Source organism: Mus musculus, chromosome 12 (assembly GCF_000001635.26).
Source record: "Mus musculus strain C57BL/6J chromosome 12, GRCm38.p6 C57BL/6J".
Classification (NCBI taxonomy): domain Eukaryota; kingdom Metazoa; phylum Chordata; class Mammalia; order Rodentia; family Muridae; genus Mus; species Mus musculus.
In genome coordinates this window covers 72,307,612-72,321,455 of record NC_000078.6, presented here as the reverse complement: position 1 = coordinate 72,321,455, position 13,844 = coordinate 72,307,612, and the positions used below count along the sequence as shown (strand labels likewise).

General features: G+C 44.0%; 1 protein-coding gene across 5 annotated transcripts in view; it reads left to right on the top strand.

Annotated features, from left to right (window-relative positions):
- Positions 1–13,844, top strand: part of Rtn1 (reticulon 1) — a 197,306-nt gene that overhangs the window by 87,599 nt on the left and 95,863 nt on the right. For 4 of the 5 annotated variants that reach the window (NM_153457.7, XM_030246489.1, XM_006515323.2 and 1 more), the window contains exon 2: positions 12,527–13,300. The exons of the other annotated variant lie outside the window; for it this stretch is intronic. In NM_153457.7, the coding sequence (NP_703187.2) occupies positions 12,527–13,300 (774 nt within the window). The remainder of the gene's footprint in view (positions 1–12,526; positions 13,301–13,844) is intronic. 5 annotated transcript variants of the gene reach the window in all.

Here is a 13,844-nt window from a genome sequence, read left to right as displayed (position 1 = left end):
ACTGGGCTTAAAAACAAAGCCATCTTCTTGCAGAAGAGGGTGTTCAGCCTATGAACTTTTGAAATCCACTTTAATGAACTCTCAGGCAAGCATAAATCCTGCAGTACTATTTCCTGTTGGAGTGACAACAGTTTTCCTGAGCACTGGACATTGACTGGCAGAGTCCGAGTCCTTACCTACTACCATCATTAGCTGGGGAGTGATTCTAAATCCAGGGCCACTTAGCTTTGTTTAAGAAGCAGTCACCAATGACCGCTCCCCTTTAATCGTCCCAGAAATTCCGAGGACAGTGCTGTTAGCATCAGCTCAGGCCAATGGCTTGGAACCTTGAGCTCTGGGTCTGCACACTGGTCTGTGTTCATAAAGCGAGTTCACTAACAGCTCCGAGCTCCACTTATTTCATAAGTGGGCTGGACCTGACTTTTCAGAGTGCTTCCTCCAGGCATGGTGGTCCAGCCTGTAATCTTTGCAGATAGTTAAGGACGGAATGAACTGATCCATTTAAGTGTCTCATTTAGCACATAGCAAGCACGGGGTTATTGTTATCCTCCATCGTACATGGGCATCCTGGGCTCTTCCTGAGGGCTTAAGGACTCATAAAGCACAGTCATTTGATGGGGACCAGTTTCCAATAGAATGTGTCATCTCTTGTAGTTTCAGCATCAGGTTGTTACAACCCAAAGCACGCAACACTGCACCTTGATCCATACCGGGCTGTAGAGCTGTATCAGGCATGTTCTGCCTGGTCACACAAATATCTTTAATTCAAATAGAATGACTTCACGTTTCCTCCTCCTGTACTTCAGCCTCCCCAGCTGCCTTCTTTCAACCCATTCCAAGTCCCCACCCATTTTCAAGTGGATAGCCTCTTTTTCCTTTAATCATCATTAATGTGTGTGTGTGTGTGTGTGTGTGTGTGTGTGTGTGTGTGTGTGTGTGTGTTACAAGCACAAATCTATATAAATACAACTTTCTGGTTCTGTTAGTGTTGTTTGTGTTTACATGATTCCATTGAACACTGAACAGCCAATAAGAGGGGAGTTCCTCACTTGGAGAGGCTAATTCCCCTTCTCCCAACAGACATTAGTGGCTTGTGATTTTTTTTTTTTAATCTAGGGTAGGATCCTATGAAAATCCCCCTCTTCCACATTAACATGTCCATCGATATAGCCATTGTTCTGGGCCTGTTTATGCAGCCATTTCTAGGAGAGACTTGTTTTACAGCTGGCTTCCTGGTGATCTTGGCAATCTTTCTGCCTCTGCCTCTGCCATGTTCCCTGAGCCATATATGCAGGAATTGTGATGTAGCTGTGTTTGGCCAGGTTAGCCTCTGCATGATCTGTTGAGCTCTGTATTGTGTCCAGTGGTTTCCTGTGACAGTCTCCATTTGCTGCAAAGAGAGGCTTCTCTGATGAGGAGAGAAAGCTACACTTACCTGTGGTGTAAGGATGAGGTTTAGAAAGTATTAAGGAATTTTGCTGGTCTAGCAAAGCGGCTGTAGATTCTTTTCCAAAGTTTGTGACCTCACTAGCCCTGGGGATCTGGCTCCGTTTCCAGTACCGGATATGTTTTCCCTCTTGTTGAGAGAATCTTAAGTCCATTTAGACGACTATTAACTGCCCTTATTTTTGCCCCAAAAGGTGATAGATAGTTCTTCTCATGGTAGAGATAACTTAGTACTCTCTATATATTGAAAACCCAGAAGCTGGAGCCTCTGATAGATGGGCAGATGAGAAGGGAGTTACATGACTCTGAACATATAAAACTGTCCTCTACTGCATGAGTAGATTTATAACATCAACGGAAGGTCAATGAGGGTTGTAGGGAACCAACCTTTCTCCTTCCTTCCTTCCTTCCTTCCTTCCTTCCTTCCTTCCTTCCTTCCTTCCTTCCTTCCTTCCTTCCTTCCTTCCCTTCTCTCTCTGTCTCTGTCTCTCTCTTGCTTTGTTTTTTATGTTTTTGTTTTGTTTTTGAGACAGGGTTTCTCTGTATAGCCCTGGCTGTCCTGGAACTCACTCTGTAGTAGATCAGGCTGGCCATGAACTCAGAAATCCACCTGCCTCTGCTTCCTAAATGCTGGGATCAAAGGCGTGTGCCACCACCGTCCGGCTGGAACCTTTCTTTAGATCTAAATTATATATGTGTGTGTGTATGTATATGTGTATGTATACACACACACACACACACACACACACACACATATATATATATTGACTTCCACCACCACACCACCACCTCCAAAATGATGATATCTCCCATAGAGTGTGATGGAATCACATTCCCCTGTTTAGATAGCAGGCCAAAAGTAATAAACAAAAGGAACCCCTAAAATAATCAAATGCGCCCACCTTTCAAACCTTCCAGGACCTTTCCTACCCTGCATCAGCTCTGGGCAGCTCTCTGCCTCACTGAGCACTCCGAGACGCAAGATGTGGGCTGACTGTTAGGCTGGGTTTTTCCTCAGACAGATTTTTCCCCCCTAAATTGAAAACTCTCCGTGAAAAAAAGAAATCACTGGCATTTCACAGGAATAAAAAGAAATCTTTCAAGACAGTTTTTTATTAAACATGAATTTTATAATCCCCAGAGCTAAACCAGTTCTATGAGACTAGCAGACAAGCCTTAAATAAAGCCATGAACTGTGCAGAGAAAGAATAAATAGGGGCTCATCCTTAACCTCCCAAGAATGTTGTTGATCTTGGCTTTGAGTCTCCGGCAGGCTTGGTAAAAAGAAAAAAGAAAAAAACCTGTTGTTCTGTTCACTTGTCCCAGAGTAAAGCTGGCAGAGACCAGGTGTGCCTGGAGCTCTCAGTGCCCCTCGTCAGGCTAAGCCATGAGCTGCTTCATTCCGAGAGAATGTTGGGTAGAGGACACAGAGGCTCCCTGCTTCTCTGGCAGACCCACCCTTCACAGAGGGCTCGGTCACCTTCTGCCTCACACTATCCTTGCTCCCAGACTGGGTGGGCGAGTGCTCAGGAGGCCCAGTGCCTCTGCCTGACGCTGGAGCAGACCATAGCCTTCCATCACTTGGAAGCCTAAGGAAGACATCTGAGCCTGGGAAAAGAGTGCATGCTCACCCCAATGACACCTGACCCTACAGTCTGACCCTACAGTCCATTGACCCTACAGTCTGACCCTACAGTCCATTGACCCTACAGTCTGACCCTACAGTCCATTGACCCTACAGTCTGACCCTACAGTCCATTGACCCTACAGTCTGACCCTACAGTCCATTGACCCTACAGTCTGACCCTACAGTCCATTGACCCTACAGTCTGACCCTACAGTCCATTGACCCTACAGTCTGACCCTACAGTCCATTGCTGTCTGCTGTCATTGCTCTTTGTTAGTTTATGCCTGTTAACAGTTGTAAAGAACACATAGCCACAGGGGGCATTCCCCACCCCCAAACCATGGCACCCCGCCTCTGCCTCTCCAGGGTTGGCAACTTCCACAGCTTGTGGGGGTGGAATGCCCTCTGAGGCTACGTGTTCTTTACAACAGTGCTTCCCTGCTTCTTGGAACTCTTGGATGTTTACTTTTGTAACTTCGGGAGAAAAGTAAGATAGATACTTCTCTAGCACACGCCTACTTTTGAGTGCAGGAAACCTTCCGGTATGATCTGTCTCTCTTTGCCAGCATTCTATACATCTCTGTTTCAGAGCAGTGACATAGGACTGTACTGAGTTACTGAACGATCACCATAAACCACAGGTCCCACTTCTCAGCTCCTATGAGGGGAATGGATTCTGTCTGCAATGGAGAAAGCATACTGTACGGTTAAACACCACATTCCTTCCCTGTACCATACCAAATTCTTGGTAATTTTCAAGTTTTCATGTTCAATACAGTCATCTGTATGTTGGTAACAGGACCCATGTCCCTGTCATTTCTAGCCCAAGGAGTCATGTAGAACAGTGTGACTTTGTCCTCTGGGGACTTTAGCATCCAAGGCAGATGTCAGAGAGCAACAAAGCAGGGGTCACTTACTCCTTCTGGTACAAGCTACCTGTAGAGCATATTATTAGAGATAAAGAAACCAACCAATGGGTATTAGTGTGCTATGGATGCCTAATTTCCTTCCTGAAAAACTGACATAATAAAATCAATAGTTCTGATTTATTGAGTGCATACTATATGTCTGAAAGAGCTAAAGGTACCGTATCTCATTTAATTCCTATAGTAGCTCAGAGACGTGGCACTATTCTTCTTCTTCTCACTTTAAAGGCTGATTAATTGAAGCGCTAAGAAGACAAATTGCCCAGAGTCTCACAACTGGTGGAAATCCAGCAGACCTGGAATTCAAATTGTCTAAGCAGCAGGCCGCCCATTGGAATTAGCTCCATTTCTGAGAGGAGTCAGCATGGAGCTGCAGATTTAGGACTGAAGCTTTGTGGGGTGGGGTGGGGGGAGCACCATCAGTTCAGGCAGTCACCTTTGTCCTCACACTCTTCTGCAGCCAGAGAACTAAAAGTAGGATAGGATAAAGTCAAATACCCATCCTGTGTGTTTGCCTGCCTTCTCTCTTCCGCTGCGCGCGCGCGCGCGTGTGTGTGTGTGTGTGTGTGTGTGTATGTGTGTGTGTGTGAGAGAGAGAGAGAGAGAGAGAGAGAGAGAGAGAGAGAGAGAGAGCAAGAGACAGAGAGACAGAGACAGACAGACAGAGAGATTTGATGGCAACTGTTTCCTATTCTTTGACTACAAATGTGACCAGTGAATCCTTCTTGTCTGTTATAAGCACTTCTCTAAATTTTACTTATAAAATGAAAATTTGGAAATTGTCATTCCAAATGCCTTCAGGTCACAGAATTTTCTCTGCCTCCTCTGTCTGGCTTCCATCTGCAGAGGCGTCTGTTCACATGCTTATTCCGTTATGAATCGATGGCCTCTGCATAAACTAGGCTTCTAAAGTCTGCAGAAGAGCTGCTGAGCTCAGATGTTTGGAGGGATCTCTGTACACTGAAGAAAAACTTTTCTTCAACGGGATTATCTAGAACGTGGGAGTCAGGAGTAAAGACGAAAGACCCATTAAGGGGCAAGGAAATTTGTAAGTATCACACAAAACCCTCAAACAGAACACCCGGGAAAGTGGGCTACAGGAGAGATACAGGCAGTTAACAGAGGCGGTCCTCCCAGTAGGCCCACGTGGGAGCCACTAACTATAGTGACATCTTGCATCTCAGATTCACTGCCCCCCCCCCCCACACACACACACTGTGCCCCATTAGTGCATGGTCCCTCAGAGATGTTCATATTCATTTTTTTTGTGCTAGATCTTCCCTACCTGGCCCACCGAGCCACCGAGGCTCACACACACTAATCTCCTAGACGCTCCTTCATACTATATGTATACATGTATGTGTGTGCATATATAACAGTTATGTATGCATATATAGTAGGCTAGATAAGAGAAGCGCTTTATCGCACAGATTTGTATTTAACAGTGTAACAGGACAGGATCCCTACCTGGGCAGCTGCGTGAGCTGGATACCTCAGTGCCCACATCTGCCAGCTCTGCAGGAAGCGCTGACAAGAATTAATTGGCTTTCCGGAGCCTCAAGGCTCAGTTCTCCTGCTCAGTGCCAACAATCCCCCGCAGGACTCTGCCGTCTCATAACTTACTGTCCAGAGAGTGTTCTGTTTGCAAGAGTCCTATCAAATAGGCACTACATAATGCTTATGAAATACCAGATTCAAGAGTGGAGAAAATTTTAGGGTGTTTTGCCTAGAGGAAAGAAGACACGGCTACATCCAAAGCACTTGGCTCAGCCAGCATTTCGCTTGTGATTCTAACCTGGCCTCTTCTAAAATGAATGAAAAAACAAAACAAAACAAAACCCGAAAAGAATAAAGGCTGTGCTTTATACAAGCGTGGGCAATGTTTCCAAATAACAATTCTAAATACTGAAAAACCTTAAAATGCAAAATACAGAGAAATAAAAATCTTCATAATATTATCCTAAAAATATGAGTTAATTTTTAGGGGTGTCTAGATAACTTTTTGATTTGAAATATGCAGAAGAAATTTGTGTTTTAGATAAGATGGTTTTTATATTGATGTTTGTTTTGGTTCCTTAGATTTATACTTGTTTGAGTCTCCTTTCTCTTCTTCTTATCCATTTCACGATTTCAAGTTTAAACACTTTAGATTCTGCTAATTATATAATATATATATGTAAATATGCATAGATTTATGTATTTTAAAATTGTACTTTTTTTTTACAAATTATCCTGAAGAATTAAATAAATTACATTTCACATAGAAGAATATTATTACAATTTATTATTCTTTTTCTTTATTGAAACAGTGAACTTTTTATTTGAAATTTTGCTTTTTATTGAAAATAGATCTTTTTCAAACTTTATGTTCTCATCATGGTTTCCTCTCCCCCAATTCCTTCCAGATCCACACCACCTTCCCACCCACCCACATCCACAGCCTTTCTTTCTCTCTCTCATTAGAAAACAGACAAGTAAAACAAACAGAAAAAGAAGAGCCTAAGAAGAAGCAGGAGAAACACACACAGATGCAGAGGTGCACATGTTTGCACATAGCAAGGTTCCATAAAAACACAAATTGGAAACCATAGTCTATAAGCAAAAGCCCTATTTTAAAAAGTGCCTCCAAAAAGCATTATGAGACAGAAACCCTCCTAAAATGCCACTGAATCCAATGTGGGTTGGCTATCTCCTGCTGGGCATGGGGCCTGCCCTTAAGTGCAGTTTGCATACCCAGTGAGACTCTACTGGAGAAAATCACTTTCCTCCTTATTAGCAGTTGTCAATTGGAGATAGCTTCTTGGTTAGGAATGGAGACTTGTATCTACTCTCTCTATTTGGCTTAGCCCTAAGCCAGGCCCTGTGCATGCTGCAACAGTCTCTGAATTCATATGTGCAGGAGTCTTGCTGTGTCTAGAAAGGCATTGTTTCCTTGGTATCTGCGATGATTTGCAAATGCTTGGCCCAGGGAGTGACACTATTAGAAGGTGTGGCCCTGTTGAAGTAGGTGTGGCCTTTTTGGAATAGGTGTGTCACTATGGGCGTGGGCTTTAAGACCCTCATCCTAGCTGTCTGGAAGCTAGTCTTCCACTAGCAGCCTTCAGATGAAGATGTAGAACTCTCAGCTCCGCCTGCACCATGCCTGCCTAGATACTGTCACGCTCCCTCCTTGATGATAATGGACTGAACATCTGAACCTGTAAGCCAGCCCCAATTAAATGCTATCCTTCTAAGAGTTGCTTTGGTCATGGTGTCAATTTACAGCAGTAAGACCCTAAGACAGTATCTTTAATCTATGTTGGCTCTTACTATCTTTATGCCCTTTTCCACAGAGTTCCCCAAAGGGACTTGATAAAGACATCCCGTTTAGGACTAAGTGTTCCAAGGTCTCTCACATTCTGCCTATTATCCATTTGTGTCTCTGTATTTGTTCTCATCTTCTGCAAGAGGAAGCTTATCTGATGAGGGCTGAGCAAGGCACTGATCTGAGTATAGCAGAATGTTATATTTGGCTTTTTCCTAGGCCCGTGCATATCGAGTCTCAGGTTCTTGGCCATCTGAGAAGTGTCAGGCCTGGATTTTTAATCTATGGAGCAGGCCTTAAATCCAACCAGATAATGGTTGGTTACTCCCATAACTTCTGTGCCACAATTTCACCAGCATATCTTGCAGGCCAGTCACCATGGTAGAGCAAAGGGTTTGTAGCTAGGTTGGTGTTTATCTTCCTTCTCTTGTAGTGTGCTGAGTACCTTCCAGTGCCATGAGCACTGATCAGTCTGAGTGAAGGCTCTAGGTAGGCATCAGCTCAGCTTCTTTGTGTTCAGTGAGTTGTTACCTTCAGCAATAGGGGCTTACCATCAGATTGTAGAGAGCAACCAATAGCCTCTGCTGTTTAGGAGGTTATCACAGGCCCCCTTTGGCCAAAAAGTCAATTAAATGTAACTCGTTCCCGGCACTGGAAGAACTCCTAAAGGGGTTTTAATTTGTATTCCCCTACCATGATACGTCTTGGCATATGCCTAAAGGCCTTGATAGTCTCCTCCATTGATGTCTGCTCAGCCAAGTTCAGTGCTGCTCTGCTTACAATAGCTAGAAAACAGAAACAATGGAAACGTCCTTCAGCTGATGGATGGGTAATGAAAGAGTGCTACACACACAAAGCAGAATTATTCTCAGCTGTAGGGAAAAGTTAAAAAACATGCAATGTTCTGGTAAATGAATAGATTGAGGAAATGATATGTTGATGCCAAAGGACTAACCTGTTTGTTCTCTTTTATTTGTGATTCTTAGCTAACAATCTTTAGGTGTTGAGGACAGACTCTGGAGTGATGGTGGGCTGGGAGCTCTAGAGAGGGCACTTGGACACAGGTGCTATAGAAAACAGTGACAAAAAGCTAACTGGACAGAGGGAAGGGGAACAATACAGAGGGAGAATCCCCAAATAGTATGGGCTAATTGCTTTAGTTACTTCCCAGCACTTGAAGTCTTAGACCCCAAAACTGAAGATAGCCTAACGCATTGGATAAAGCACACTGGCAAAATCAGATTGGAACTGACCTGAAGGCTTCCTCCCTCAGGACTGGCTCTCATAATTCCTAAGGCTTCTATGCAAGCTGCTCAGGGAAGAATGATGATCAACAGTTCTCCCCCAAAGCCTTCAAACCACAACAATGACTACAATGGCAAGATATTCCTAAGAGTGCAATAATGCTATTTATATCATGGGGGCAGAGAGTAACCAACAGCTGTCTAATTGGACTTGAGGCTTGCTCAACAGAAGGGACGTCATGTCTGGTACTGTAGACCCAGCGGTTTGCTCCTGCTGGAGAGAACATGGTACTGCCACTTTTTTACACTGGTATAATTCCTAACTGCATTCTAAATACTTATCCTTAAAGCCACAGGTAAGTGTAGATCTCACCCCGAACCAAAGGAACTCCTTTTTGCCGCAGATGGAAACCATTGCAGAAATCCATAGAAATCCATGTGGTCAAAGTGGAGAAAAAAACTGAGATTGAGTGTCCAGCTCCATTTGGTTCATTACCCACAGTCCCTGTCAGTGAGGCTCGGGGATATCATGGAAAAGGAGCAGAACTAACTGTTCCCGTGAACAGTGTGGTCCCCTGAGCAGGGCATACCCAATGGCAAGGCCAGTTGACATGCTAAAGTGGATGGGGTAAATCTCCCAGGGCCACAGCCCTAAATAAATGGCTCCATGCAATTAATGGATGCTGAGAGAGAATCAGTTTCTCTGGAGACAAACCATGATAGGCTATCTCGAGCAGTCATCCCTAAGCATGTACGTATGAGCAACAGTAACTGGACGGACACACACACTCAGGTGTGTGTTTTACATGATATTTTATGCATTATATAGTGCTCTGCATATTATATAACACATTCATGTATTTGTAATAATTAAAGAAGAGGTCATGAATTTGAATGGAAGGAAGCAGAGGAGTTGGAAGGGGAGAGGTTGAAATGATGTAATTATACCCTCACAAATGAGCGTCTCTAAAAACTAGAAAATGAAAGAACTCTCTCTACATATGAACACAGTTTCTTTATACCAATAATTTTGGAACTGATGTGAAGTGGAAATATGTGGTATAACAAGTTATAACATGTGTGCTGACAGTTTGAAATATTGGAAAAATTACAAACTTCAACACATAAAAAAGTATATTCCAGGCATAGATTATAGGCTATTACACAGCAGTGTTCTCTTCAGCAGACTTACATTATAACTTTCAATGATATTTTGATACCTTACATTACAACAAATCTCTATTGTTGTTTTTTGATTTTGCAGGGGGGGGGGGCATGTCTCTCCTCAGAGAAGACATTTACATTTATTTTCTGTGGGGTAGATCTGAGAGACACAGTTACTTTTTCCTAGAAACTTCCTCAGTCATAAATCAAAACAAAACAAAACAAAACAACCAAAAAGCCTTAGCAGGTATCCATGCACAGCTGTGTCCTCCTTAGCCGTTCCCCTCTCAAACCTCATGTAGAACCATTTCTGTTTCAGTGGGAATTTATGGGAATTTGTTTAGGGTTTCAGCATTTTTAACTCTAGGGCTCTGGATTGGTTCTCTTTCTGTCTTTTTTTTTTTTTTAATTTTAGACTTTAGGAGTTTTGGTCTTTGGGAATTTAAAACTGTTAGATTGTTGGCATGGGGGGTGGGGGCTAAAATAAGCTTTGTAATTTTTTTCTTTTTTAATTAGATATTTTCTTTATATACATTTCAAAGTTTTGTAATTTTTACCAGCGCTGGCATTCTCACAATGACTATTCCCCTTTCTACTCCCCAAGTTGGTAATATTTGCAGTGGTGCAAATGGTCTTCCAATTAAGATTGCTCCTACAGGCAATTCCAATGAACCCCATTGGATCATTACAAATACAGATGTGAAAGTAGATAGTGGGCTGTCTAGAAAGAGGAAGGGGATCAGTAGGAGGGAGGAGCTTAGTTAGTTACTAAGGGTAGGATTGGAAAGACGATAAGCAGAGTAAGACTTGGCATTAGATTTAGAGCAATAGCGAAAACCGAGTGGGGAAAGTAAATAGAAACAGACACAGAAGGGAAGGGAGCTGAGGCCCCTCTAGAGGTACGCAGAAACCGTCCAAGGCTAAAGAAACTCCTCACACAATTTGAAATATTTCCAGCAAAAGTTGAGAGATCCCAAGACAGAGAGATCTCAAGGCCAGGCCAATCTGTGGCCTTTGGGAAGTTTGTTGAGAGAGAGAGAGAGAGAGAGAGAGAGAGAGAGAGAGAGAGAGAGAGTCAGAGAGACAGAGAGAGACAGAGAGAGACAGAGACAGAGAGACGCACAGAGAGAGACACAGAGAGGACCTGGTAAAATGCAAATTTGAAATGAGATGTTGCATAGTGTGCCTCTCCTTGCAGCCCCTCACCAGTGGACGGGTCAGGGTCTGCCTCCACACTTCCTTTCTTGACCTTCCCTGTCTACCCAGGTTGGTGTCATCTAGTGAGAGCAGAACCTCTGTGATGTTGTGCTTCCTGTGTTGGTCTTTGCATTGTTCTTTCTACAACCAGAGGGTGTGCTGTAGTGTCTGGAACATTGTATGCTTTAACTAAGAGTAGCTTTTGGGACGTGGGCACTTGAAAGCGGCTGGCACACTTCTTAGGGAAGTGCTTCAGGCCCTAACTCCATCAGCTCGCTCCCGCCCGCCCCACTATTGAGGAAGTTTGCTAGCGTCAATCTTGTCTGTTGCTCAGGCCAGACATTCACCATGTGAAACATTGATTGTTTCTGACTTAGTTTTCATGCTAGGTATAGGTATTTTACAGGTATTCCCAAATGACCACTTTCACAGAAGATGGCACCTTTGTCTGGTATATTCTTTCAGTGTGTCCAGGATTTTCATACTGTACATGCTGTGTGTGTGTGTGTGTGTGTGTGTGTGTGTGTGTATGTATGTATGTATGTATGTGTGTGTGTGTTTACACAGGTGTGTAGTTTATTTATGTGTAGACATTGAGACTCTGAGATTTAATATATAAAACTGTTGTAAGAAAGAATCAGGTCAGCAAACCATTGCCTGGCATATAGTAAGTCTTTATTGACCTCTGTTTGATTCTATTTGCAGTGTTTTGCAGCAAGATGTAGAAACTTTCCCCCCCGTCCTCTAGATAATAATAGTAATAATGCTAGTGCCAATAATAATGCTAATAATAGTAGTAATAATAATTAATAATAAACAGTTCAATTTTATTGCGTTGGAAGTTATACATTGTTGTGGACCTCAGAGGACAACTTGTGGGAGGTTGTTCTCTTCTTTCACTGTCTGGCTCCTGAAGATGGAATTCAGATCATCGAGCTTGGTGGCAAGTGACTTTACTTGCTGGGCCACCTCACTGACTTCTTCTAATAATCAATGCCTTGGGGCAGGAAGAAAGACCCAAGGGAAACAACCTGTAAAGTGAAATCTACCAACTTGTTTTCCCCTGCGCACCAGATAGAAGGAATACTCAGTATAATGCTTTGGTGTTCGCAGAGGCTAATGAGCTCACTGGAAGCAGACACTGAGGGGAAGCCATTGAGGGGGACCTGGGGAAATACAGAAGCAGGCTGTTGAGATAAGGACACTTCAGGATGAGGAGTACCTTTCCCTGTAGACGATGGATGGGCTTAATCTGAAACCAGCAGGACCCTGAGTACAAGGACAGGCCCTTGAGCCCCTTCGACGCACAGATGTGTTAGCCTCCACGAGCAAGTCCTTCCCAGCTGTCTACACCACTGATCATTTTACAGACCCACAGTCACTTCCAAAATCAAGTCAATGAAGTTAGAGCATATTAGTTGTTGAAATACAGTGAACTGCTGGTATCTGTTGCCTAGAAAATACCTGAGATGTAGACAAAGAAAATTAGCATGCTGATGTTCCAGTGTCTTGAGAAAGAGTGCTGTATTTTCTCAGTGAGGGATATCTGGTAGATTAGGCAGGAGAGAAACCTCCAGCCAGGAGCTTACTCATGGTCTGCTATTATTTTGATTGACAGGTATGGCAGCTGTTCCCGATGCCCTCGACCACTCTCCCTCTTCAACACTAAAAGATGGGGAAGGGGCATGTTACACATCCCTGATTTCTGACGTCTGCTATCCACCTCGGGAGGACTCTGCATACTTTACTGGAATTCTTCAGAAGGAAAATGGTCACATCACCACTTCCGAGAGCCCTGAGGAGCCGGAGACCCCCGGACCCTCGTTACCAGAAGTGCCCGGGATGGAGCCACAGGGCTTATTGAGTTCTGATTCTGGAATAGAGATGACTCCTGCTGAGTCCACTGAGGTGAACAAGATCCTAGCTGACCCCCTAGACCAGATGAAGGCAGAAGCCTACAAATACATTGACATAACCAGGCCACAGGAGGCAAAAGGCCAGGAGGAGCAACACCCTGGGCTAGAAGATAAAGACTTGGACTTTAAAGACAAGGACACTGAAGTCTCCACAAAAGCAGAAGGGGTTCGAGCACCAAACCAGCCAGCTCCTGTGGAGGGGAAACTCATCAAGGACCACTTATTCGAAGAATCTACCTTTGCTCCTTACATAGATGAGCTCTCTGATGAGCAGCACAGGGTGTCTCTGGTCACTGCCCCTGTCAAGATCACACTGACGGAGATCGAACCTCCTCTTATGACTGCCACACAAGAGACAATCCCCGAGAAGCAAGACCTGTGTCTGAAGCCAAGTCCTGACACAGTGCCCACTGTCACTGTCTCAGAGCCTGAAGATGACAGCCCAGGATCTGTCACGCCTCCATCTTCTGGAACAGGTAGAGACATTGGTAATTCTTCACTGTGGGGAACACCAGCCTGCAGAGGGCTGAAGTTCCAAAGCAGTTAGTTGGCTGGGCTTCCAGGCATATATATTCCCTCCTCCTAAGCAGACCTAAAGTTCAATTAGATAGCTTTTGGTTACATCCAAGACATAAGTAGCACTATTGTACCCTTGAGGGCATTTTGCTGTGCTGGTCATTGTTGTAGTTTGTAGCCTTAAAGCTATGGAGAATTATTGATCGCTTTTGTCCCTTGTCGGGTTGCATAATGCCTTTGGGTACTATGAGGCAGCTCCTGGGTCACTTCCAATTCCTCTAGTTCCTGGTCAGAAGTATGTGCTATCTCCAGCAATAGCCCTTACATTCTGGGAGGCAACTGAGGGCAATGGTCTGTATTTTTACTTGCTAAATCTACCAGCCAATCTGGAAGAACAATCCTAGTTGTTAGAGTCGCACGCCAAGTTACAGAAGGCAGGTGTCGGAGCTCCACCTAGACCTTCTCCTACTGACTTAGGATTTCTGGAGGCAACCTTGAGCTTTA